The 23,761-nt window shown below is 41.7% G+C and overlaps 1 protein-coding gene across 1 annotated transcript in view; it reads left to right on the top strand.

The window, feature by feature from the left end:
• LOC126468113 (carbonic anhydrase 3-like) overlaps nt 1-23,761 on the top strand; it is a 65,573-nt gene that overhangs the window by 31,301 nt on the left and 10,511 nt on the right. Inside the window, exon 5 of the mRNA XM_050096527.1 lies at nt 9,562-9,786. Coding sequence (XP_049952484.1) covers nt 9,562-9,786 — 225 coding nt within the window. The remainder of the gene's footprint in view (nt 1-9,561; nt 9,787-23,761) is intronic.

The raw sequence follows: 23,761 nt of genomic DNA, 5'->3' as shown, positions 1-23,761 counted from the left end.
AGGACACAACGATGTTACTGGAGGCCTACCTTTTGATGGGTCTGTGAACAAGAACACTGATGAATATAGCTCTCGATTTGACGTGTTCTTCACTATGTTTGGAATATGCTTCCTGTTTGTCTGGAGAGTTCCTACTGCAGTAACTTTGTAGTCTTGGTATAATTCTTCCGCCAAATCCACCGATGTGTAGTATCGGTGTGTAGTAATATTTCGACCAGTATTTTTCACAGGTGCTACCAGACGTTTGACAAAAGCTGCTAAACCCCGTTCTTCTTTCGACAAATTCTGAACATTACCGCATAGGGATCCATATTCAAGACGTATCTGTCAACTGCATCGGACATCATGCGTATAAGAATGCCATACTTGCCCTGTTTATCCTTCATAAATACTTTGAAGGGCCAGCGCCCTCTAAACAAGCTGAGCATCTCATCAATGGTGAGGTGGACCCCTGGTTTACACAGTAGTGGAAACCTATCATTCACTTTGTTGAAAACATCACGGATTGCTGCAATCGTGTCTGGTTCCCTTCTTAGCTGGCGGGTACTTTTCTCATCAAACCATATGAAATGCAATAAGTTCCTTGAAACGTTCTCTTGCCATAATACCCTTGTAAACTGGCCGACACATTAGGTCTGACCAAAGATCGTGTACGCTGACAGAATTGTCCTTATTTGCCCCCATAAGTATCAGGATTCCTATAAAGGCATACAATTCTTTCTCATTAGTCAAAGTAACATTTCGCCTAGCTGCCTCCTCATTTGAATGTTTTACTATAACATCCATGGTGTCAGGCGTAAGAAGTAACTTCAAGGCTTCTCCAGGTGAATGGAAAACACCAGCTAGAGTTACTCCTGCCTGCTCTCTTACTAAATTAGCAACAGACCTCCGAGGAATTCTAGGCTGTGTGGTTACGTACCTTCTTTCAGACTTGGACACAATAACATCCTGATGGTCACTGCCTGAAGCTGCGCTGTCTTCATCTTCTCTAACATCCACATCACTTTCCCGATCTGAATCATACTCCATAACACCATCCTCATATTCACTTTCACTCTCCGAGTCAGAATCTTCATCTAAAATTTCATTCAGAACTCTTTTTAAAGACGAGTCACGTATTCTTTTAGTCATTTCTAAGTCTGGTTATGAACAGTAGGCAACTGCACTAACTCACTGCAATTTTACAAGATAAATAATAGCTGACTGACATCAACAATCACTTCCTCTGAAAGTAAACCGATTGTTGTGAATATCAAGAATACCAACCAACAAGAAACTAACTTGCATTGTTGTAAAAATACGATATCCTACTAAGGGAAGTTTTCTATAGCATGGAAGCCTAAGGGGACGGGTGTTTGTTGGACCCATAATAAGTTTATTTATTTTTTCTTTCAAAGCAGGAATTTTCTATAAAATATATTGACACTAACGTTTCATAAAATAGCCAACAAACAATAACTCAAGGGAATATGTAGTATGAAAGTTACTTGGGCAAAAGCAGGGGACATAAAATAATTGTGGATTCAACGACCCCCCTTAGGCGTCCTAGGGTTAAAGGAGGCTTAAGCGGCCCAAGGGTTAAAACATACGGGGTTATTACCTTTACCAACTTGTCTAAATACAAGGATCGCTCACTTAATACAGAATACAGGCATGCGGATCGGAATAATTTAATGGCCGTGTGAATTGGCCGCACATACCATTTTCTCCTCGAGTTATCTTCTGAGTGCTACAACCACCAAGTGTAACTTAGTTCTGTCATTGTATGATACAGTTGTTTCGGATTTGCGGAACACGCACACAGTGAGGCTCGCAAATATATGGTAAAGATCCTCGTAATACAACCAGTAGAGCACGTTCATATTGGTTGCTCTGTTCATCCACTGATTCAAGTTGTAATCGGTATTTCTTCCCTAGTGATGTACACTGATCAGCCAGAATACTGTGATCACCTACCTAATAGGCGGTATGTCCATCTTTGGGGCGGATAACAGTGGCGACGCGTCATGGCATGGAAGCAGTGAGGCCTTGGTAGTTCGCTAAAGGGAGTTGACACCACACCTGCGCATCCAAGTCACCTAATTACTGCAGAAACCGGGGATCCAGGAGAAGAGCTCCGACCCCTCGTTCAATCACATCCCAGATGTATTCGATCGGGTTCAGATCTGGCGAGTTGGGAGCCCAGCACATCAATTGCAACTCCTCACTTTGTTACTCGAACCACTCCGTCACACTCTTACTCTTGGGCCTTTGACATCGCGCATTATCTTGTTAAAAACTGCCACTGCCGCCGGGAAATTTGATCGCCATGAATGGATGTACGTGGTCTGCAACCCGTGTACGATAATCCTTGGCCATTGTGGTGCCATGCACGAGCTCCATTAGACCCATGGGTCCCCTCATGAATGTTACCCAGAGCATAATGCAGCCGCCGCCAGCTTTTCTCTGTCCAGCAGTAGAGGTGTCAAGGAACTGTTTCCCTGGAAGACGACGGATTCGCGCCCTCAGATCGGCATGATGTAGAAGGTATTGGGATTCATCAGACCATGCAACGCCCTGATATTGCGCCAACGCCCAGTAGTAATTGCTGGTGTCATGGGTCGTTGGCTGCGGAGGTCCGTCATTGGGAATGTTCGGTGCACTAGGTGTTATTCACATTTGTACTCCGCCCAGCATTAATGACTGATGTCAGTTCCGCCACAGTTCGCCGCCTGTCCTGTTTCACCAGTCTGCCCAGCCTACGACGCCGACATGTGTAATGATTGGTGGTCGTCCAACATCACGACGTCTGGACGTGGTTTCACCTTGGTTTCGCCACATACTGAACACGCGCACCACAGCACACCCGACAAGTCATGCTGTTTCCAAAATGCTCGTGCGTAGCCTCCTGACCGTAACAATCTGTCCTCGGTAATACTCAGATAGCGTGCGTTCCCCATTCTGCACACGAACAGCACGGTCACTGATACGGCATGCACCTTACGTGTGTCTGACGAGCAATCATTCCTCGCCAGGTGATGTTGCTGTCGCCTGGACGGGTTTATATCGATAGTAGGTCGTTATTCATAATGCTCTGGCTGACAGGTGTATTTGCGATGCATCACAATCTAATGCCGTAGATTTCAGTTACGTTGTTCGTCTACTAGCACCTTTGCTATTTGAAAGTAACTGTTCCGATATTTCGTTCTGTTGTTGGTATTTCTGGCTGTTTATAGTAATCAACGTTAGTTCGTCTTAAGAGGATATGGAATCGGATTTTGGTCGAAAAAATCGATTGCGTTTTATTAACTTATTAGATTTCTCCAAGTTCCTCGTTAAATGACATATCATGTACGGCTCTATTATAATTATAACTATCTTATTTTTATAGATTTGTGACATCGGGACTGAACTTTTTTGAAACACTTCTGCCATAGCTGATCATAAACATTTTGGCAGAATATTCATGTGAGACAAATATCCCGCTTTCTAGCGACTCTTTTTACACTATTTGTCCTAAAATGTTTGTCTCCGGTTTTATGAAGTTACTCTTTGTTTTTTGACTATGTATTGTTGGTAACAATTTGCTACACGAAATCTGTTGTGTCGAGTTTTTTCGTATTAAGTGCTTCATTCCCAGCAGCGAACATGGCTACAGCTAGAGGAAAAGTGCTTACAAAGCAAGTGAACCGGTAAATGAAAAGAAAAGATGATTCACTAGCAAAGCGAAACATTTCTTTATCGTCATTGTTGGAAAATATTGGTCCTCTTCTGATTTGCAGAACGAATACACTCCAAACGAAAACAGTGCTTCTCATAAAAAATTCAGAGATTTGGAAGAGGAATATACTTGATTTGAGAAAGGGAAGGAAGTTTTTGAACTCATTGATATAAGTATACTGCACAAAGCTCTTGAAAACAGTGTGTGATGCAAAAAATATCAAGGAAACGTTTCCCCAGAAAGTGGAATCCCATGTTGGCCTGGCTTCCCAGTTTAATTTAATATGCCGTGTTTGTAAATACAGCTGTAAATTTCTGTTTCATTAACTGTGAATGATGGATACATGAAACCTGAACTTTATAGTGTAGCAATTCGGTTAGTCTGTGGGTTGCGAGCAACTGGTAAGGGCAAAGTAGCAGGTGATATGCTATGTGGTGTTCAAATCTTTCCAATGTACCTTCAATGTTTGGTGCTTACAACTATATACTAGAGTCTGTAGTTGAAGATGTAACACAGAAGTCAATGCAGCAACATGTAGAAGAATCAGTGAAAGAAAATGATGACAACCGTGACCTCACAGTGGTTTAGATGGCACATGGCAAAAACGGGTCACGTCTCCAACAATGGTGTTGTCACAGCAACTAGAGATGACACTGGTAAGGTTATTGATGCTGCGATAACATTCCAATAATGTACAAGCATAGATAGGCTAAAAAATGAACATGGTGATGACTTTGTTGCTAATTATTTTGACACTAATGGACGTTACTTGGATGAAAAAAAAATTTCATCGCTCTTGTGAGTGGTATAATGTTCGCTGTGTCCAGTATTTGGCAGATGGTGATTCCAAAGCGTTCAAAGAAGTTCTGGAAAGCAAATTGTATGGGAACAGTGTAAATATAAGCAAACTTGAATGTATAGGATATGCGCAGAAGAGCATGGGTGCCAGGCTGAGAAGGTTCAAATCAATTCCGAAAGGAAAAGAAAAAACTAGATGATGGGAGAACCTTGGATGGGAAAGGAAGGTTACCTGATTCCATGACAGACAATATTCAGAACTGCTATGGCCTAGCAATCAGGTAAAATACACGCAATCGTGAAGAAATGAGGACAGGTATGTGGGCTTTGTATTTCCACACCGCATCTACAGATGATTATCTGGAACACAATTTGTACACGAAAAGTGAAAAGAGCGGATGTAAATAAAATAGGGCCTAATAACTGGGGGAGAAATAGTCATCACCACAGTCTACCAGTATCCACCATGGAAGAAATAATGCCCGCATTCAGAGATCTGGGTGACAGAAATCTCATTGTGAAATGTCAATTATTATCCGCAAAATAGTTATAAAATTTTATGGTAATCAAATAGGAAACTTACAAGAACATAATTTATCGACATAGTCTCCTTGCGTTTCAATCAACTTGATCCATCGTTGTACAAGCTTTCTGATGCTCTCATGAAAGAAGGTTCTCGGTTGAGCTGCGAGACAGGAACGCATCATTTCTTTCACTGCTTAGTCCTAGGCAAATCGACGGCCCCTTAATGTCTGTTTGAGTGGACCAAACAAGTGATACTCAGAAGGGCCAAGTTCGGGACTATATGGAGGGTGATCCAGTACTTCAAATTTGAGTTACTGGAGCGTTTCAGCACTGCAGGTAGCACTATGCGGACAGGCATTGTCGTGCAACAACACACCACCTTTTGAGAGCAATCCTCGCCGTTTGCTTCGAATTACAGGCTTTAGCCGGGCAGTAAGCATCTCACTGTAACGTACACAGTTTATTGTTGTGCCTCTTTCCCATAATGTTCCAGTACTGGACCTTGCGCGTCCCAAAAAACCGTAAGCATCAGTTTTCTGCGAACGGTTGGGTATTGAAGTTTTTCTTCCACGGCGAATTTGGATGTTTCCATTCCCTAATCTGCAGTTTACTCTCCGGCTTGTAATGGTGGGTCCATGTTTGGTCACCAGTAATGATCCTGTCTAAGAAGTTGTCCCCTTCGTTACCGACCCAAATGTTTTTTGCGGATGTCCAAGCGCGTTTGTTTATGCAACTGTGTGAGTTGTTTTGGGACCCGTCTTGCACAGACTTTATGAAACCTAAGTCTGTTGTGGATGATTTCGTAGGCAGAGCCGTGACTAATTTGTAGACGATGTGCCACTTCGTCAATAGTTAATCGTCTGTCTAAGAGAATCATTTCACATTAACGCTCAATAGGTTCTTCATTTGTGGCGGTAGACGGCCGTCCGGCTCCTTCATCGTGCGTAACACTTGTGCGACCATTCGGAATTTTTCAGTGCATTCGTAACACTTCGTTGTGGAAAAACACTGTTCCCGTACTGTACCGAAAGTCTTCGATGAATTTCGGTCCCTGATACGCCTTCAGACCACAAAAAAAGGATCACTGAACGTTGCTCTTCTTTGGTGCAAACAGACAGCGGAGCAGCCATGATTAACAGCACGGCAGAGAGAACGAAACTAACCCAGCAGCTAGAAAATTGCAAAGATATAACAACAAATAAACAAAGCATGTATCATCAATTTAAAACGACAGTAGTACCAAAATAAACAAAAATGTAACTAAATTGCGGATAATAATTGACTTACCCTCGTACTTCAGCAACGCCTCACCATCAGATTACAACAGCAGTAGTAGTTTCTTCGAAAGGCTGATTGAGTTCCGCCATCTTTTTGACCATCTTACAAGTTAGCACTATTCTTATTTGTGCAAACTGTACTCGTTATTCGATCCTACCGATCACTGTGGCCTGAACATTTAATTCGTGTTTGCACCTCTTTCGTGATGCTTTGCCGTGAGTAGAGGACATCACCATGCACTGGGAGACCGTTGCTGTAGGTTTATCTGAGCCATCACTTGTTTTCCAGAGTTCTAGTAAACTGGACAGACTGCTGACCACAAACTACAGCGAATAAATTAGTAGAAATTTTTCATCCTCGTATCTGGTGTTTTAACTTACCTTAACACTGACATTATCTATTCTTCATTTTCTTTCCTTGTACTATAACACTGTTGCAGCTATTCGTTTGCTTCCAGTTCATCTGTTATCGCTGTGATATTGTATTCATTTGAAATGAAGTGGGCGTTAAACAGACATCCAACAGTGGTATCGAGAACAGTGTGACAGGGGCTGCATGATCCAAATATTTTCATAGAGTTGGTATTGCCAAACCTTTGTAGCGGAGGTAAATGCTTTAGTGGTGCACGGAGAACTGAAATATAATTACACACCTGTTTAAATTTGTGATATGGTCAGACGAGTAAAAATTTATATTATTCTATGCAGAAAGGTGTTTTTGCTATTGATGGATCCCGGGGGAAGTGTACTAACGATTAATTTCTTCCCATGGTCAAGTCAAACATGGAGAAGGGTCTGTAATGGTTTTTGAGCATAATGACACCTGCATAGTACCAAATTCCAAATATTAAAAGCTTGATGCCTGGATACTATATGTTAAAAAGTCACCAGCTTTAGTGAACCTAGATTGTTTATTGTTAGGCTGACGTCCATATGTCCACACATTGAAATTTCCTGTACTCGAGTAACAATATATTCTCCAGTTACACAGTGATTGTGTTTCCTTGTCAAAGAATGAATATGTTCTGGGTTTTACACTTCGAAGTTAGTTTCCCAGTCACTGTTGTTGCGGTCCAGAGGCTGTTTTTATGTAGCTATCCATGCTAGGCAGTCTTATGTAAACATCTACGTCACTTCACAATTATTGCTGTTCACGTCCACTCCAACGTGTTTATCATAGTGACGCTTTGGCCTCCCTCTACAGTTTTTGCCCATTAAACATCACTCTCTTACCATAACTACTCATTAATGCCTCAGGATATGTTCTATCAACCGATCCTTTCGCACAGTCAAGTTGTGCCATAAATTTGTTTTCTTCCTGATTCGATTCAGTCCTCCTCATTAGTTATCAGGTCTACCCATGAAATCTTCAGCATTGACATTAAAAACTTCAACTCTTTTCTTGTTTGATCTTTTTATCGTCCTCTTTGTTTCACTGCCGTGCAAGTGACAAATAATTTCAGAAACAAAAATCCCTAACACGTAAATTTATATTCATTGTCAACATATCTCTTTGTGTCAGAAAATCTAGTCCTGCTGTTGCAAGTCAGCGTTTTACATTCTCTTGACTCCTGCTATCGTTCGTTATTTCACTGGCCAAATAGTGTAACTCATGTATTACTTACAGCGTCTCATTTCCTAGTCTAATTCCATCGGAATCACACGATTCACCTCTACCTTTGTTTCACCTAAATTTTATGTGTTTGTCATAACCTCTTTTCAAGGGACTATCCATTTCATTTAGTTGTTCTTCCTAGTCATTTGCTGTCTCTGAAGGAATCACTATTTCGCTGCCGAACCTTAACGTTTATTTTTCTTTTTTACGAATCATGATTTTCATTACATATTTCTCCTTTGTTTCTGTTACGCTTGTTCAGTGTAGATTTGGTTTTAGTTTTGCTTTGCTTTAGGGCGCAAAAAACAAATGAGATCATACGCGCCCAAGTCAAAGCTACAGAACTCGAAGACAGAAAGGAGTTTAAAAACGACTATGTCAGTCCCTGTTGACGTAATAGAAGACAGTTAAAAACAGGCATGTGGGAAAAGGACTAAAAAAAGACACCATACTGAAACGGAGGTCCTAAACTAAAAATTAAATGGCCTTCGCCATATTGCTTTGGCGGATAAAAAGTAAAACGCGGTCGAGAGCCCGTGCGTCATTTGCTAAAACGGCCGAAAACTCAGACAGCAAACCCAAGCGGGAACATAAACGGTTAAAAAATGGGCAATCCATCAGGAAGTGGCGGACAGTTAAAACGTGGGCGCAATGTGTACAAAGTGGTGGGGTAGCGCCTCTTATCAATTGACGATGCCTAAAAAGGCAGTGCCCAATACGCAGCCTAGTTAAAATGACTTCGCCGGACGGTGTGGCCGATCGGTTCAGTCTGGAACCGCGTGACCGCTACGGTCGCAGGTTCGTATCCTGCCAAGTCATGGATGTGTGTGATGTCCTTAGGTTAGTTAGGTTTAAGTGGCTCTAAGTTCTAGGGGACTGATGACCTCAGATGTTAAGTCCCATAGTGCTCAGAGCCATTTGAACCATTTTTAAAGTGACTTCCTTCCGGCGGGATGGCCGAGAGGAGGTCGTCCAAGCCGCTGGAAGAGGCTTAATAATCCTGGGCTTATTCCCATGAAGGGAGGACCATTGGCGATGCCAGTGGGTCACCACCACCTGACAGATAGCAACACAGAGGTCATCGGAGGGATCATAGGAACTCGCGGGTTGAGGTACGAGGACTGCAGCCTTGACAGCAGCGTCAGCAGCCTCGTTTCCTGGCAGACCGACATGACCAGGAACCCACAGAAGTATCACACTGGCTCCACCAAGAGTGAGCAAGTGACTGTTTTCCTGGAGCCGCTGCACTAAGGGATGGAAGGTGTACAGCGTACATAGGCTCTGAAGGGTGCTGAGTGAGTCTGAGCAAAGGACACAATTGAAAAGGCTGGGTCGCCGGATGTACTCCGTGGCCTGATTCAATAAACTGGGTTAGGTTACAACCTTGCCTTACGCCTTTCTGCTGCTTACCTTCCACGTCCTTGGAATCTTATGATTACAATCTGCTTTCTGCACAAGTTGTAGGTAACGTTTCACAACTTGTATTGCAGTCCTCCTACTTGCAGATTTTCAAAAAGGCCAGCCACGTGTAAAGGTAAAAATTTTCCGTATCTGAGATAGATTAAATTAATAAGTACGTGAATAACCTTTTTGTCTTTATAATATCACGATACTGTGTTGTAGTGATACGTGTACTTGGCTTGCAGCTGGTCAAGAAGGACAACCCGCACCTGGAGCCGATGATACAAGCACTGCCGAAGGTGGCGTGCGCAATGAAGTCCACCCGCTTCGGGCCGCTACCGCTGTCTGAGCTGGTGCCGAGTTTTCCCACGGACTACCTCCTGTACATGGGCTCGCTACTCACCGGCAAGTGTGCGCACGCACTCACCTGGATCGTCCGCTACCAGCCCCTCTCCATCTCCAAGCGACAGGTCAGCTGAAACCCTTTCTTTGGTTAGCTGTCAGGGTGCTCAGAGAGTTGGTGGTCATATAGCATAATGCGCGTTTAATTTGTAGTGGCCATTGGCCAGTATTATTGCTTTCAACCCCATCTGAAAGACACTGTAGTTGGCTTTTTATCATTTTTCTTTCAGAGCAGTTGGAAATTGGTTGGGTCTGTGCTTATTATACTCGTCTGCCCAGTGTTGATAACACATCTTAACCAACACGAGTCGCCTCGGCTGACTGGCCAGTAGCCAATTTTCACAACAAGTCTGGACAAACACAGAGGCAGTTTGTTGGTCATTGGGAGCTCCAACGTTAGATGTAAAAGAGTTCTCAGGCAAACAGCCACCAAACTAGAAAATGAGATCAGGGTACACTGTCTATGTCTGCTGGGAGATCTCATCCGAATTTTGAAAGTAAATCTGTCAAATCGTGCATCATGTCAGCAAGATTGACAGTTTCCGCCTTGGTGCTGTAGCCACACTCGGTCCGTCTAGCCTGTTGAATGAACTGATGACTTCTAGCCCGGTATGCAAGGTGGAAGCACGGCGCACTATTAGTGCAACGTTGTATCCAAAATCGACCAGGGCCTTCCGGTTTGGAGGAAAGGTCTATACAAGAGGCTCCGCACATTCTGTGACGATGACGGAAGAGCATTTCTCGGCCTTTACTGTCAGGTGCAGAATTCTAGGGCTCTCAATAGGTCAAGCCAGCACTACAAAAAGCAAGTTATTATCCTGGCAGCAAAGCGCGTTTGGTGTGCAGGTGGAATTTCAAAGTTTGAGGAATTCCTCCATAGGGTCGCTGATGCAGTAATTGGGGAATCTGTAACTATATAAGCTTTCGTCCTCGTTAAGCAGAAACAGAAAAAGTGAACGTGATTTTAGAATACTTCTGGAGTGTCCATAGCAAGGTCTCGGAATGGGTATTAATGCTCGCGTAATATTAGGAATAGAAAGGTGACTGCACCCAGAAGTCCTAAATTCAGATGGGAAAGTACATCGCAAGCATTGGCTAGACACCAGTGGTGGCTGCATTTATTACCATAAAGAGCAAGATAATATCGAATGAGTTTATTACAGATTATGTGACTGAAAATAGGTTGGGTGAAGGTAACCATTAAACGTGGCAATCAGTTGCTTTTTATGTACTACGTTCCTCACGAACTGCAGTGGCAGAGCGTCTCAGAGGAAACTTAGGGTATATTGCGGATAATTTGCCTGATCATGCGATAGAGCGCGGGGGAGACAGCATTTGGCCAGCTATATAATGGGAGAGTGTCATTAAATCCTCTCTCCGACACAAGAATTTGTGTGGGATTGTTCTAAAGGTTTCTTCTGAAAAATATTTCGAACACAGTTATATAACCGAGTCATAAGGACAATATAACCGAGTCATAAGGACAAATTCCACATAGGAACTATCAGATGCTAACTTTTATAATCAACTAACGTAGAGGAGAGAACCAATGGTCACAAGCAGCGATTACTGCAGATATTACAACAAATGTTAACAAAGATAGAAAAATATTCTTTTAGCAAGTTAATTATTCAGCTCTGGGGGCGAAAACATGAAGCGCAAATAGATGGTGATCAAAAGAATTATAGAATAGACTAGAGACGTGTATATGCCACGTAGAGATGTCAGCACTGGGAAAGACTCGCTGTGATTTCAATAGAAATGTTAGAAACTTGCGGTGAAAGCACTGTCAAAATAAATTTAAAACAAGTAAAAGCCTAGTCAACACACAGAAGCTGATCTAATCCTAAATGAGGGTTGGAAGAGCAATTCTAGAACCAATCAATGAATTGGAAAGTATAATTTTGCCAAGAATTCCAATGTTTCGTCTTATGGAAATACAATAAGCGGATCATCTGATCATTCGATCATTAATCATAATGCCAGCATTTAAGCGGATGATGACAGTGGTAAGGCTGAAATAGCGAATTCAGTCTTCCGAAATTTTTTTATATGAACGACCGTAATACGGTTTCTCCTTATCGACGCACGAAATCCGAAATCACAGATACTGAAGTTAGTGATCGTCTACTAAAATTAGTGATTGTCAAATAGAAAATCAGTAGTGGAAAGACATCTGATGTGTTACATGTTAAATCATAAAGTGATTAAATGAAAGAACTTGCTCCAGTTTTTCTAACAGTTTATCATGGTTAATTGATGATGGCGTCCTCTTGGGTAAAATATTCCGGAGGTGAAATAGTCTCCCATTCGGATCTCCGGGCGGGGACTACTCAGGAGGACGTCGTTATCAGAAGAAAGAAAACTGGCATTCTACGGATGGGAGCGTGGAATGTCAGATCCCTTAATCGGGAAGGTAGATTAGAAAATTTAAAATGGGAAATGGATAGGTTTAAGTTAGATCAAGTAGGAATTTATGAAGTTCGGTGGCAGGAGGAACAAGACTTCTGCTCAGGTAAATATAGGGTTATAAATAAAAAATCGAATAGGTGCAATGCAGGACTAGGTTTAATAATGAATAAAAAATAGGAGCGCGGGTAAGGTACTACGAACAGCAAAGTGAACGCATTATTGTAACTAAAATAGACAGTAAGCCCGCGCCTACCACAGTAGTACAAGTTTATACGCCAACTAGCTCCGCAGATAACGAAGAGACTGAAGACATGTGTGATGAGATAAAAGAAATTATTGAGATAGTGAAGAGAGACGAAAATCTAATAGTCATGGGGGACTTGAATGCGATAGTAGGAAAAAAAAAAGAAGGAAAAATTGTAGGTGAATAAACAGTAGGGAATGAAAGAGGAAGCCGCCTGGTAGAATTTTGCACAGAGAATGACTTAATCATAGCAAACACTTGGTTTAAGAATCATGAAAAAAGGTTGTATACGTGGAAGAGACACTAGAAGGTTTCGGACAGATTGATTATATAATGTTGAGACAGAGATTTAGGAAACACACATTTCCAGGGGCAGATGTGGACTCTGACCACAATCTATTAGTTATGACCTGTAGTATAAAATGAAGAAACTGTAAAAAGGAGGGAATTCCCAAGGAGGTGGAACCCGGATAAACTGAAAGAATCCGAGATTGTAGAGAGTTTCAGAGAGGGCTTTAGGGAATGATTGACAAGAACGGGAGAAAAAAAAACAGTAGGAGAAGAATGGGTAGCTTTGAGAGATGAAATAGTGAAGGCAGCAGAGGATCAGGTTGATAAAAAGACGAAGGCTAGTACAAATACTCAGGTAACATAAGAGATATTGAATTTAGTTGATGAAAGGAGGAAATATAAAAATGCAGTAAATGAAGCAGGCGGAAAGGAATACCAACGTCTCAAAAATGAGATCAACAGGAAGAGCAAATTGGCTAAGCAGGAATGGCTAGAGGACAAATGTGAGAATGTAGATGCCTATATCGCTAGGGGTAAGATAAACACTGCCTGCAGGAAAATTACAGAGACCTTTGGAGAAAAGAGAACCATACTGTGAATATCAAGCGCTCAGATGGAAAACCAGTTGTAAGTAAAGAAGGGAAAGCAGAATGGTGGAAGGAGTATATAGAGGGTCTATACAAGGGAGATGTATTTGAAGGCAATAGTTGGGATATGGAAGAGAACATAGTTGAGGATGAAATGGTAGCTGTGATACTGCGTGAAGAATGTGACAGAGCACTGAAAGACCCAAGTCGATACATGGCCCCGGAAGTAGACACCATTCCACTAGAACTACTGAAAGCCTTGGGAGAGCCAGCCCCGACAAAAATCCACCGTTTGGTGATCAAGATGTATGAGACAGGTGAAATACGCTCAGACTTCAAGAAGGATATAATAATTCCAATCCCAAAGAAAGCGGGTGTTGACAGGTGTGAAAATTACCGAACTATCAGTTTAATAAGTCACTACTGCAAAATACTGACACGAATTGATTACAGACGGATGGAAGAACTGGTAGAAGCCGACCTTGGAGAAGATCAGTTTGGATTCAGTAGAAATGTTGGAACACGTGAGGCAGTACTCACCTTACGACTTATCTTAGAAGACAGATTAATAAAATGCAAACCTACGTTTCTAGAATTTGTAGACATAGAGAAATCTTTTGACACTGTTGACTGGAATACTCCCTTTCAAATTCTGAAGGTGGCAGGGGTCAAATACAGAAAGCGAAAGACTATTTACAATTTGTATAGAAACCAGAAGGGAGCTGAGGGGCATGAAAGAGAATCAGTGGTTGGGAAGGGAGTGATACATGGTTGTAGCCTATCCCCGATGTTATTAAATCTATTTATCGAGCAAGTTCTAAAGGAAACAAAAGAAAAATTTGGAGTAGGAATTAAAATGCATAGAGAAGAAACGTAAACTTTGAGGTTCCGATGACATTGTAATTGTGTCAGAAACAGCAAAGAACCTGGAAGAGCAGCTGAACGGAATGGGCAGTGTCTTGAAAGCAGGCTAAAGCAAACGAGGATAATGGAATGTAGTAGAATTAAATCAGGTGACGCTGAGGATGTTAGATTAGGAAATGAGACACTTACGTAGTAAAGGAGTTTTGCTATTTGGGTAGCAAAATAACTGATGATCGTCGAAGTAGAGAGGATATAAAATGTAGACGGGCAATGGCAAGGAAAGCGTTTCTGAAGAAGAAAAATTTGTTAACATCGGGTATAGATTTGAATGTCAGGAAGTCTTTCCTGAAAGTATTTGTATGGAGTGAAGCCGTGTATGGAAGTGAAACATGGACGATAAATAGTTTAGACAAGAAGAGAATAGATGCCTTCGAAATGCTGAGTAATAGATGGGTAGATCACGTAACTAATGAGGAGGTACTGAATGGCATTGGGGAGAAGTGGAATTTGTGGCAGAACTTGACTAGAAGAAGGGATCGGTTGGTAGTACATTTTCTGAGGCAGCAGGGGATCTCCAATTTAGTACTGGAGGGCACCGTGGGGGGTAAGAATCGTAGAGGGTGACCAAGGGATGAATATAGCAATCAGATTCAGAAGGATGTAGGCTGCATTAGTTACTTGGAGATGAAGGAGAGCTGCATCAAACCAGTCTCTGGACTGAAGACCACAACAACAACATCATAGGTCACAGGAACAAAGGAAGGTACCAGTCTATTCGAAGAAAAACATTCAATGTCGTGGAATCATAATTAAAGTGATACACGTACGAGAGCATGCTGAAAAGAAATGCCTACGAATTATTTTATGTTCATACTCTTAAATTTTTAAATAAATCAAATGTTATCATCAGTTTATTCTTCTTGTATACATATTTGCAACCCTCTGCCGCTAGAGGGCTCCAAATTGTAGCGTGTAACATGACAGCGAGTAACGTAACTATGGCGATGTCTGAGACACATTATGGTGCTGTAATCGAGTTACGAATTCGGACACTGGCTCCACACTTGGAGCACCCTCTCCTTTAGCTTGACAATGTCAGATCACACACCCCCTCTGCCAACAGTCGGACGCCTTGGATTCACTGTCATCGACTATCCTCATAAAGTCACACCTTAGTCCCACCTGATTTTCATCTGTTTCCAAAACTTGAAGTACACTTTTGAGGGCTTCACTTTGACAATGATGAAGCGCTGCAAGCTGAAGTGAAACTTCCTGGCGGATTAAAACTGTGTGCCGTGCCAAGAGTCGAGCTCGGGACTTTTGCCTTTTGCGGGCAAGTGCTCTACCGACTGAGCTAGCCAAGCACGAATAAGGACTCGTTCTCACAGCTTCAATTCTGCCCGTACCTCGTTTCGCAAAAGAGCTTCTGTGAAGTTTGGAAGGTAGGAGACGAGGTACTGGCAGAATTGAGGCTGTGAGGACTGGTTGTGAGTCGTGGCTGGGTAGCTCATACGATGCCAGCACGGTAGCTTAGCGTGTTCGGTCAGAGGATTAACCGTCCTCTGTAATAAAGACTGAGATAATGGAGCGACGATGAACTTGAATAAGCGTTATGGGACGTCCGCACCTAATAAACAGAACGAACAATCACGAACAAAATGAGATCAAGGAAAAGAAAAAAAAGGTTGGTAGAGAACTTGCCCGCGAAAGGCAAAAGTCCCGATTTCGAGTCTCGAGCTGGCAAAAAGTTTTAATCTACCAGGAAGTTTCATATCAGCGTACACTCCCCTGAAGAGTGAAAATCTCATTCTGGAAGCTGAAGTGAGGTTGTGACTCCGTCGATATGATCACACATTATACAGCGAAGATGTCAACAAACTGGTCCGTCGTTGGAGGTAAGTGTGTTCGGAAATGAATGGGTAGACATGAGGAACAAATATTTAGAATGATAATAATGTTTGTTTTGTTTAATAAATCTTAAGAGTTGTCACATAAAAAAATTCGAAGACATTACTCTTCATCACGCCTCCGTAATTGTATACCTGCATCACGGACATCAATCTGCAGCGGATTGTGGAAGAAGTTCTGTGCTTACGCAATATGATGTTTTTGGAGAACTAAAAACACATCTACTGAGATTAATCTGTGAGACGCCGCTGTATATGTTCGTCTATGGTATACAGAGCGGCTTTCAGTTTGAGGCTGTAATCTTCGGCTTCCGAAAGGCATTCAGTACACTTCCACACTGCTGTTCAGTGAACTAAATACGAATTTATTGGGTATCGCAACAGATATTTAACTGAATTCAGGACTCCTAGTAGATATAAATCAACAAGTATTTTTAATGGACAAAAACGACAGATGTTATGTAAATTTTGGGATTAGGTCAGTGAAGTACTGTACTGCCGCGAAAGTTCAAAATTTATATAAATGCATTTCAAAGGGCAGCTGCGGCTATCAGCAAAATTGGTAGGGGATGAACTGTAGATTGAATCTGAAGCATATTCCAGAGCGGTGGGAAGTTGTTGTTGTTGTTGTGGTCTTCAGTCCTGAGACTGGTTTGATGCAGCTCTCCATGCTACTCTATCCAGTGCAAGCTTCTTCATCTCCCAGTACCTACTGCAGCTTACATCCTTCTGAATCTGTTTAGTGTATTCATCTCTTGGTCTCCCTCTACGATTTTTACCCTCCACGCTGCCCTCCAATACTAAATTGGTGATACCTCGATGTCTCAGAACATGTCCTACCAGCCGATCCCTTCTTCTAGTCATGTTGTGCCACAAGCTCCTCTTCTCCCCAATTCTATTCAATACCTCCTCATTAGTTATGTGATCTACCTATCTAATCTTCAGCATTCTTCTGTAGCACCACATTTCGAAAGCTTCTATTCTCTTCTTGTCTAAACTATTTATCGTCACGTTTCACTTCCATACATGGCTACACTCCATACAAATACTTTCAGAAACGACTTCCTGACATTCAAATCTATACCCGATGTTAACAAATTTTTCTTCTTCAGAAACGCTTTCCTTGCCATTGCCCGTCTACATTTTATATCCTCTCTACTTCGACGATCATTAGTTATTTTGCTACCCAAATAGCAAAACTCCTTTACCACTTTAAGTGCCTCATTTCCTAATCTAATTCCCTCAGCATCACCCGACTTAATTCGACTATATTCCATTATCCTCGTTTTGCTTTTGTTGATGTTCATCTTATGTCCTCCTTTCAAGACACTGTCCATTCCGTTCAACTGCTCTTCCAAGTCCTTTGCTGTCTCTGACAGAATTACAATGTCATCGGCGAACCTCAAAGTTTTTATTTCTTCTCCATGGATTTTAATACCTACTCCGAACTTTTCTTTTGTTTCCTTTATTGCTTGCTCAATATACAGATTGATTAGCATAGGGGATAGGCTACAACCCTGTCTCACTCCCTTCCCAACCACTGCTTCCCTTTCATACCCCTCGACTCTTATAACTACCATCTGGTTTCTGTACACATTGTAAATAGCCTTTCGCTCCCTGTATTTTACCCCTGCCACCTATAGAATTTCAAAGAGAGTATTCCAATCAACATTGTCAAAAGCTTTCTCTTAAGTCTACAAATGCTTCAAATGTAGGTTTTTCTTTCCATAATCTTTCTTCTAAGTTAAGTCGTATAGTCAGTATTGCCTCACGTGTTCCGACATTTCTACGGAATCGAAACTGATCTTCGGTGGGAAGTTAAGGAGATAAATTGAAAGAACGAGAAATTTAGGAAATTTAAAGTGAGCATATATACAATGATTGACTGAAAACAAGAAAATAAAATAATAGAAGACGAACAGATAGCTTTGAGAGATTAAATAATTTGAGAGTCAGGATATCAAATTGGAAAAAAAGCATAAGGTGCAGTACTTGAATAAGACGCGGGATTGAATTCAATTTACGACAGGAGAAAATTTAAAGTACAACAAAGGAACACATAAAAATCGGTGAAAAGTTTTAAAAAATTGAGACTGACAGAATGTCTAAGTATCATAGCAAGAATAATTAAAGGTGCAGTGCTAAGCTGTAGCAGCATGCATGACTATGGGTTATGTAGATGCCGCCTAGAGGAAACTTCAATAAAATTAGAGCAAGGGGAACCATTTGTATGAAGAAGGGTGGTTTAAAAAGTAGAAGCATTATACAGAAGGGTATACAAGATAAACTAACTTGAAGAGAATTGTGTAAAAATGTAAAAGGAACAAGACAAAGGTGCGATGTGAAATATGAGATTTCCACAAAAATTTGTTCCAGCTCTGAAACATCGAACTCCAAACAAATTCCAGGAATCAGACGATGTTCCCTCAGAATTAGTATAGAAATCCTTGGGACAACAGGCTATGTCAAAACTATTCCACCTGGCGTGAAAGATATGTGAGGTAGACGAGAAGTCTTCAGACGTCAAGAAGAATCTAATAATTAGGGCACTAAATAAGAGAGATGGAGACAGGTGTCAGTTACAGGATCAGTCCAGATAAATATCTTATCTTAAAATTAGTATTTAATTTGATACCCTGCTAACGCCTCTTGACCAACTGCATGAGATATATTCAAGTTCAGCATGTAACCTGATACAGGGTGTTTCAAAAATGACCGGTATATTTGAAACGGCAATAAAAACTAAACGAGCAGCGATAGAAATACACCGTTTGTTGCAATATGCTTGGGACAACAGTACATTTTCAGGCAGACAAACTTTCGAAATTACAGTAGTTACAATTTTCAACAACAGATGGCGCTGCGGTCTGGGAAACTCTATAGTACGATATTTTCCACATATCCACCATGCGTAGCAATAATATGGCGTAGTCTCTGAATGAAATTACCCGAAACCTTTGACAACATGTCGGCGGAATGGCTTCACATGCAGATGAGATGTACTGCTTCAGCTGTTTAATTGTTTCTGGATTCTGGCGGTACACCTGGTCTTTCAAGTGTCCCCACAGAAAGAAGTCACAGGGGTTCATGTCTGGCGAATAGGGAGGCCAATCCACGCCGCCTCCTGTATGTTTCGGATAGCCCAAAGCAATCACACGATCATCTAAATATTCATTCAGGAAATTAAAGACGTCGGCCGTGCGATCTGGTCGGGCACCATCTTGCATAAACCACGAGGTGTTCGCAGTGTCGTCTAAGGCACGAAGAATGTCCAGATAGCGTGATGCAGTAATCGTTTCGGATCGGAAAAATGGGCCAATGATTCCTTTGGAAGAAATGGCGGCCCAGACCAGTACTTTTTGAGGATGCAGGGACGATGGGACTGCAACATGGGGCTTTTCGGATCCCCATATGCGCCAGTTCTGTTTATTGACAAAGCCGTCCAGGTAAAAATAAGCTTCATCAGTAAACCAAATGCTGCCCACATGCATATCGCTGTCATCAATCCTGTGCACTATATCGTTAGCGTATGTCTCTCGTGCAGCAATGGTAGTGGCGCTGAGGGGTTGCCGCGTTTGAATTTTGTATGGATAGAGGTGTAAACTCTGGCGCATGAGACGATACGTGGACGTTGGCGTAATTTGGACCGCAACTGCAACACGGCGAACGGAAACCCGAGGCCGCTGTCGGATAACCTGCTGCACTAGCTGTGCGTTGCCCTCTGTGGTTGCCGTACACGGTCGCTCTACCTTTCCAGCACGTTCATCCGTCACATTCCCAATCCGTTGAAATTTTTCAAACAGATCCTTTATTGTATCGCTTTTCGGTCCTTTGGTTACATTAAACCTCCGTTGAAAACTTCGTCTTGTTGCAACAACACTGTGTTCTAGGCGGTGGAATTCCAACACCAGAAAAATCCTCTGTTCTAAGGAATAAATCATGTTGTCTACAGCACACTTGCACGTTGTGAACAGCACACGCTTACAGCAGAAAGACGACGTACAGAATGGCGCACCCACAGACTGCGTTGTCTTCTATATCTTTCACATCACCTGCAGCGCCATCTGTTGTTGAAAATTGTAACTACTGTAATTACGAAAGTTTGTCCGCCTGAAAATGTGCTGTTATCCGAAGCATATTGTAACAAACGGTGTATTTCTATCGCTGCTCGTTTAGTTTTTACTGCCGTTTCAAATATACCGGTCATTTTTGAAACACCCTGTATCTGTCACGTGTTAAGGTAATCTGCTTCTGGGCACCAACACCTGTAGGGCAACTTTGTGTCTAAAAAAATGAAGGTAGGACATCCGCTGGCTGGTTCTTGCTCAGATAATGATCTAAGAGAAGGTCATCCTCCCACCAATGATCTAGGCCAATAGACTGACTTAAAATGATGGGAAAACAATTACACCCTTTCCCTCTTCTCTCTACGTCAATTGCGCTCTAGTGAGAGGATCTTCAGAGAAATTAGAGCCACTGCCCACCCCCCCCCCCTCCTCCAAGAAAAAAAATATTAAGAGGAACGTGACATTCGAATATAATTAGACCGTCCATCTCTCTCCACCCGCTCCTCAAGGCGAATTGTGTGACACAGTGTTGTTGCGGCAAATATTACGTTAATTACCATAATTAATGCTGCCAAATGGCTGCATTACAGTTGCTTATTTTAATTAGCACAACTAGAAGCCAGAATATCTGGCATTTTCTGTAAGTACTCCAATGCACGACCACCTACCGTCGCTATTTACAATTTTAGACTAGATAATGAAGCAAAACACACATAAATACCAGACTTCATATGTTCAACAACTGCCAAAGTATGACATTTTAACGAGTACACCAGTATCTCATATTAATCACTCGGCAGAGATATTCGACTTTAAACAATTAGTTCAGCGTGATGTTTTAACAAATACACTTATATACCGCGTTAAACAATAACCACACTGCAACAAATACACTCTTACTCCGTGTCAAGTCTACAAAGAGCTTATCCCTGCATTATTACTGGGTTAAAACAATGGCGTTACTATCAACCTGCTTAGACGATGCTGACACAATAGGTTTATAGCAGACTTTTAAATAACGATGGAAGGAATCCAAGTATGAATAGACACAACACACTGCTAAATGTACACCATAAACATTTATCCCCACCGTCATAGCTTAGGAAGAGGGTAGACATGCACTTTATCTAAAACAAACAATAAAAGTGCGAGAAACAGTCCCACGTGCAATCATCTCCATAGTCCTGCAAAAGTTTTCGGATAGTTGGAAAAGTTTCTACTACCACCACTGCAGCCTTGTGTATATCGTAACAGGATCTGTCTGGGGAAATAACTGCCTTGACAGCTTTCTCCAGCCATGTACTGACTGCCAGACGCGCCAGAAGATGCAGCGGGCAGGCGTCAACTCGCAGATTGCGGGCATCACACACCGACCAGGAACAGTTAGAATGGCCCACAAATCTGATAGATGAAAGCGAGTGATTTGGAGAATGAATCTACTGTGTCGCACCAGTCACCACAAAATCGCTCACACAACATAGACATTGCTACTGGAGAGAGAGCGAGTGAGAAGAAGAATAGCCTCTCGGGCATCATCATGCTGGCCTAGAATGGCTCAGTGTCCCACACACTCGAGTTAGGACCGGCAGAACACAAGCAACGAGTTTTAGGTATCACGGTATCAGCAGAAACTGTCAGGATGCTACTCACAGATCGAGGAGACACCAACAGCCTGCCTTGAAACGATCTAAGACTGAAACGTCCACTTTGGAAAATTTATAAATGACAGTGCTGGAAAACCTCTACGTTATTTGATTTTCAAACAGCTGAACAAAACAGAACGTACTGACATTTCTCTCTTTACTTATTCTGATCATCACGAAACTGACACACAATATTTTTAGCGCAACGCAATGTGACTTTCAATAATCCCTACAAAAGAATGGCCCTGACTAACAATAACCTACACCTTTCATGAATCACTTACCTCACAAAAATCTTCGTAACTCGAACTATTGCAATACAGCGAGCGCCAATACTGCGAGCTAACTCAAAGATTCTAACTACGGAAGGCACTAACTACTGGTAGGCATAGTTAGCAAATGAAAGATTTTGATAGAGGACAAACAATGTATTTTCCTTAATAGTGTTCAAAAGTCATAATATATGTATCAGTTCATGACGTCCTGTCTTACAAAGTTCCTTTTTCTGACGGACACACGTCCAGATCGTCCGCTTTCAAAATTCTGCCACCTCTCTCCCCACATCCACCACTGCTGATAACTCACCTCCAACTGCACAACGCTACACGCTGTTCACATCCAACTGCCCACCACTAAAATAGCAAATATTCCAACAACGCAAACCAGGCAGAGACTGCACACAGCACAGACAGGTTTTCATACAGAGCGCTATGTGGTGTTACCAACATAGAAACCTAAACAGCCTACTTACAAGACAACATGTTAATCATATGTCTGTGTCTAATTCTCAAGGACATGTCCAGCAACGAGTTATTATTAACATTCAGTCAACTTGAAAAAATACTGCTATTACTAGCAAAGCTATCTTTTCCAGTAACATTTGTTTTTATTTAAGTCGACTGTGCTCAAGAAACGTTATGGGACATTAGCAATGACAATTGTACAATGAGTTGTTTCCTGGTGACAGCCTGACTAAAACTTGCAACTGTGAGGGAATCACTAAATTTGCGTTTTGTTTATGTATATAGTGGAAAATTAAGATCACCGTATGAGAATACCACTGATCGTGTATCACAGGTCACTGTGCAAAATGCGTCCTAAGGTTTGTTCCTACAGGGCATCATCAAACTTCTTTACCTACGACAGTTCTCTATGAAGAAAACGGAAGCCGAATTAGATATTAAAATTTTGTGATCTTCCTATTACGAATGAAATGATCTGAAATCTGAATTTGACGTTGTCATGCAATGCAGCGGTCCGAAATAGTTAAGTATTATTTTATGGGTATGTATTAGCAGGGACATTAAAAACGCAAGAAGCCAGTACCCTCAGCGTAGCAAAGCACTAATCTGTTCATGTCAGCTTCGCAATTCCATCATCCTTATACAGCACTGCCATTCATCATTTATAATATCAGAATTTATTAGTGCATCATCTAAAAACGCTTCAATTTCATTATTTAATAGATTACTTTCATATAATTACTCGGATGTTACGTCAATCAGGGTGCTGTGTGGAGTTTTGAGATATCAAGTACCATCTGTCACGTACGGCATGGATGCACCGTTGGACGAGCTCCAAGTTGTGATGTAACTGTTACAGAAACGTAAGTGCTGTATATCTTGAGGACAATAGTTTTTTAATGGTGAGAATATGTGGGGAGACATACTACTGTTAAAGCTTCTCCAGAGGAGTGGTCAACTGAGCCTGACTGCTGCACCTTTAATTATAAATTGCTAGTTTCCAGTGATGTCGTGTTCCTGAGAAACGAATCAGACAATTGCACTTAGTTCTGAGAACTAACATTACACTATTTTTCGTGCATCCAGTAATATAGTATAAATCCGTTGATCCATTGGCTCCTGTGAATGACTCAATTTACGACCATTTGCCGTTGATGTTTACAGTAAATGCATGTATTTTGTATACCCCACTCATAACCAGACACTTCTGTACACTGTGTTTAAAATAATATGTGAGCCTTGCCGACATATCTGCAATAGCTTCTTATTTATCTAACAACAATCT

Source organism: Schistocerca serialis, chromosome 1 (genome assembly GCF_023864345.2).
Source record: "Schistocerca serialis cubense isolate TAMUIC-IGC-003099 chromosome 1, iqSchSeri2.2, whole genome shotgun sequence".
Taxonomy (NCBI): domain Eukaryota; kingdom Metazoa; phylum Arthropoda; class Insecta; order Orthoptera; family Acrididae; genus Schistocerca; species Schistocerca serialis.
This window is presented reverse-complemented; position numbering and strand designations above follow the sequence as displayed.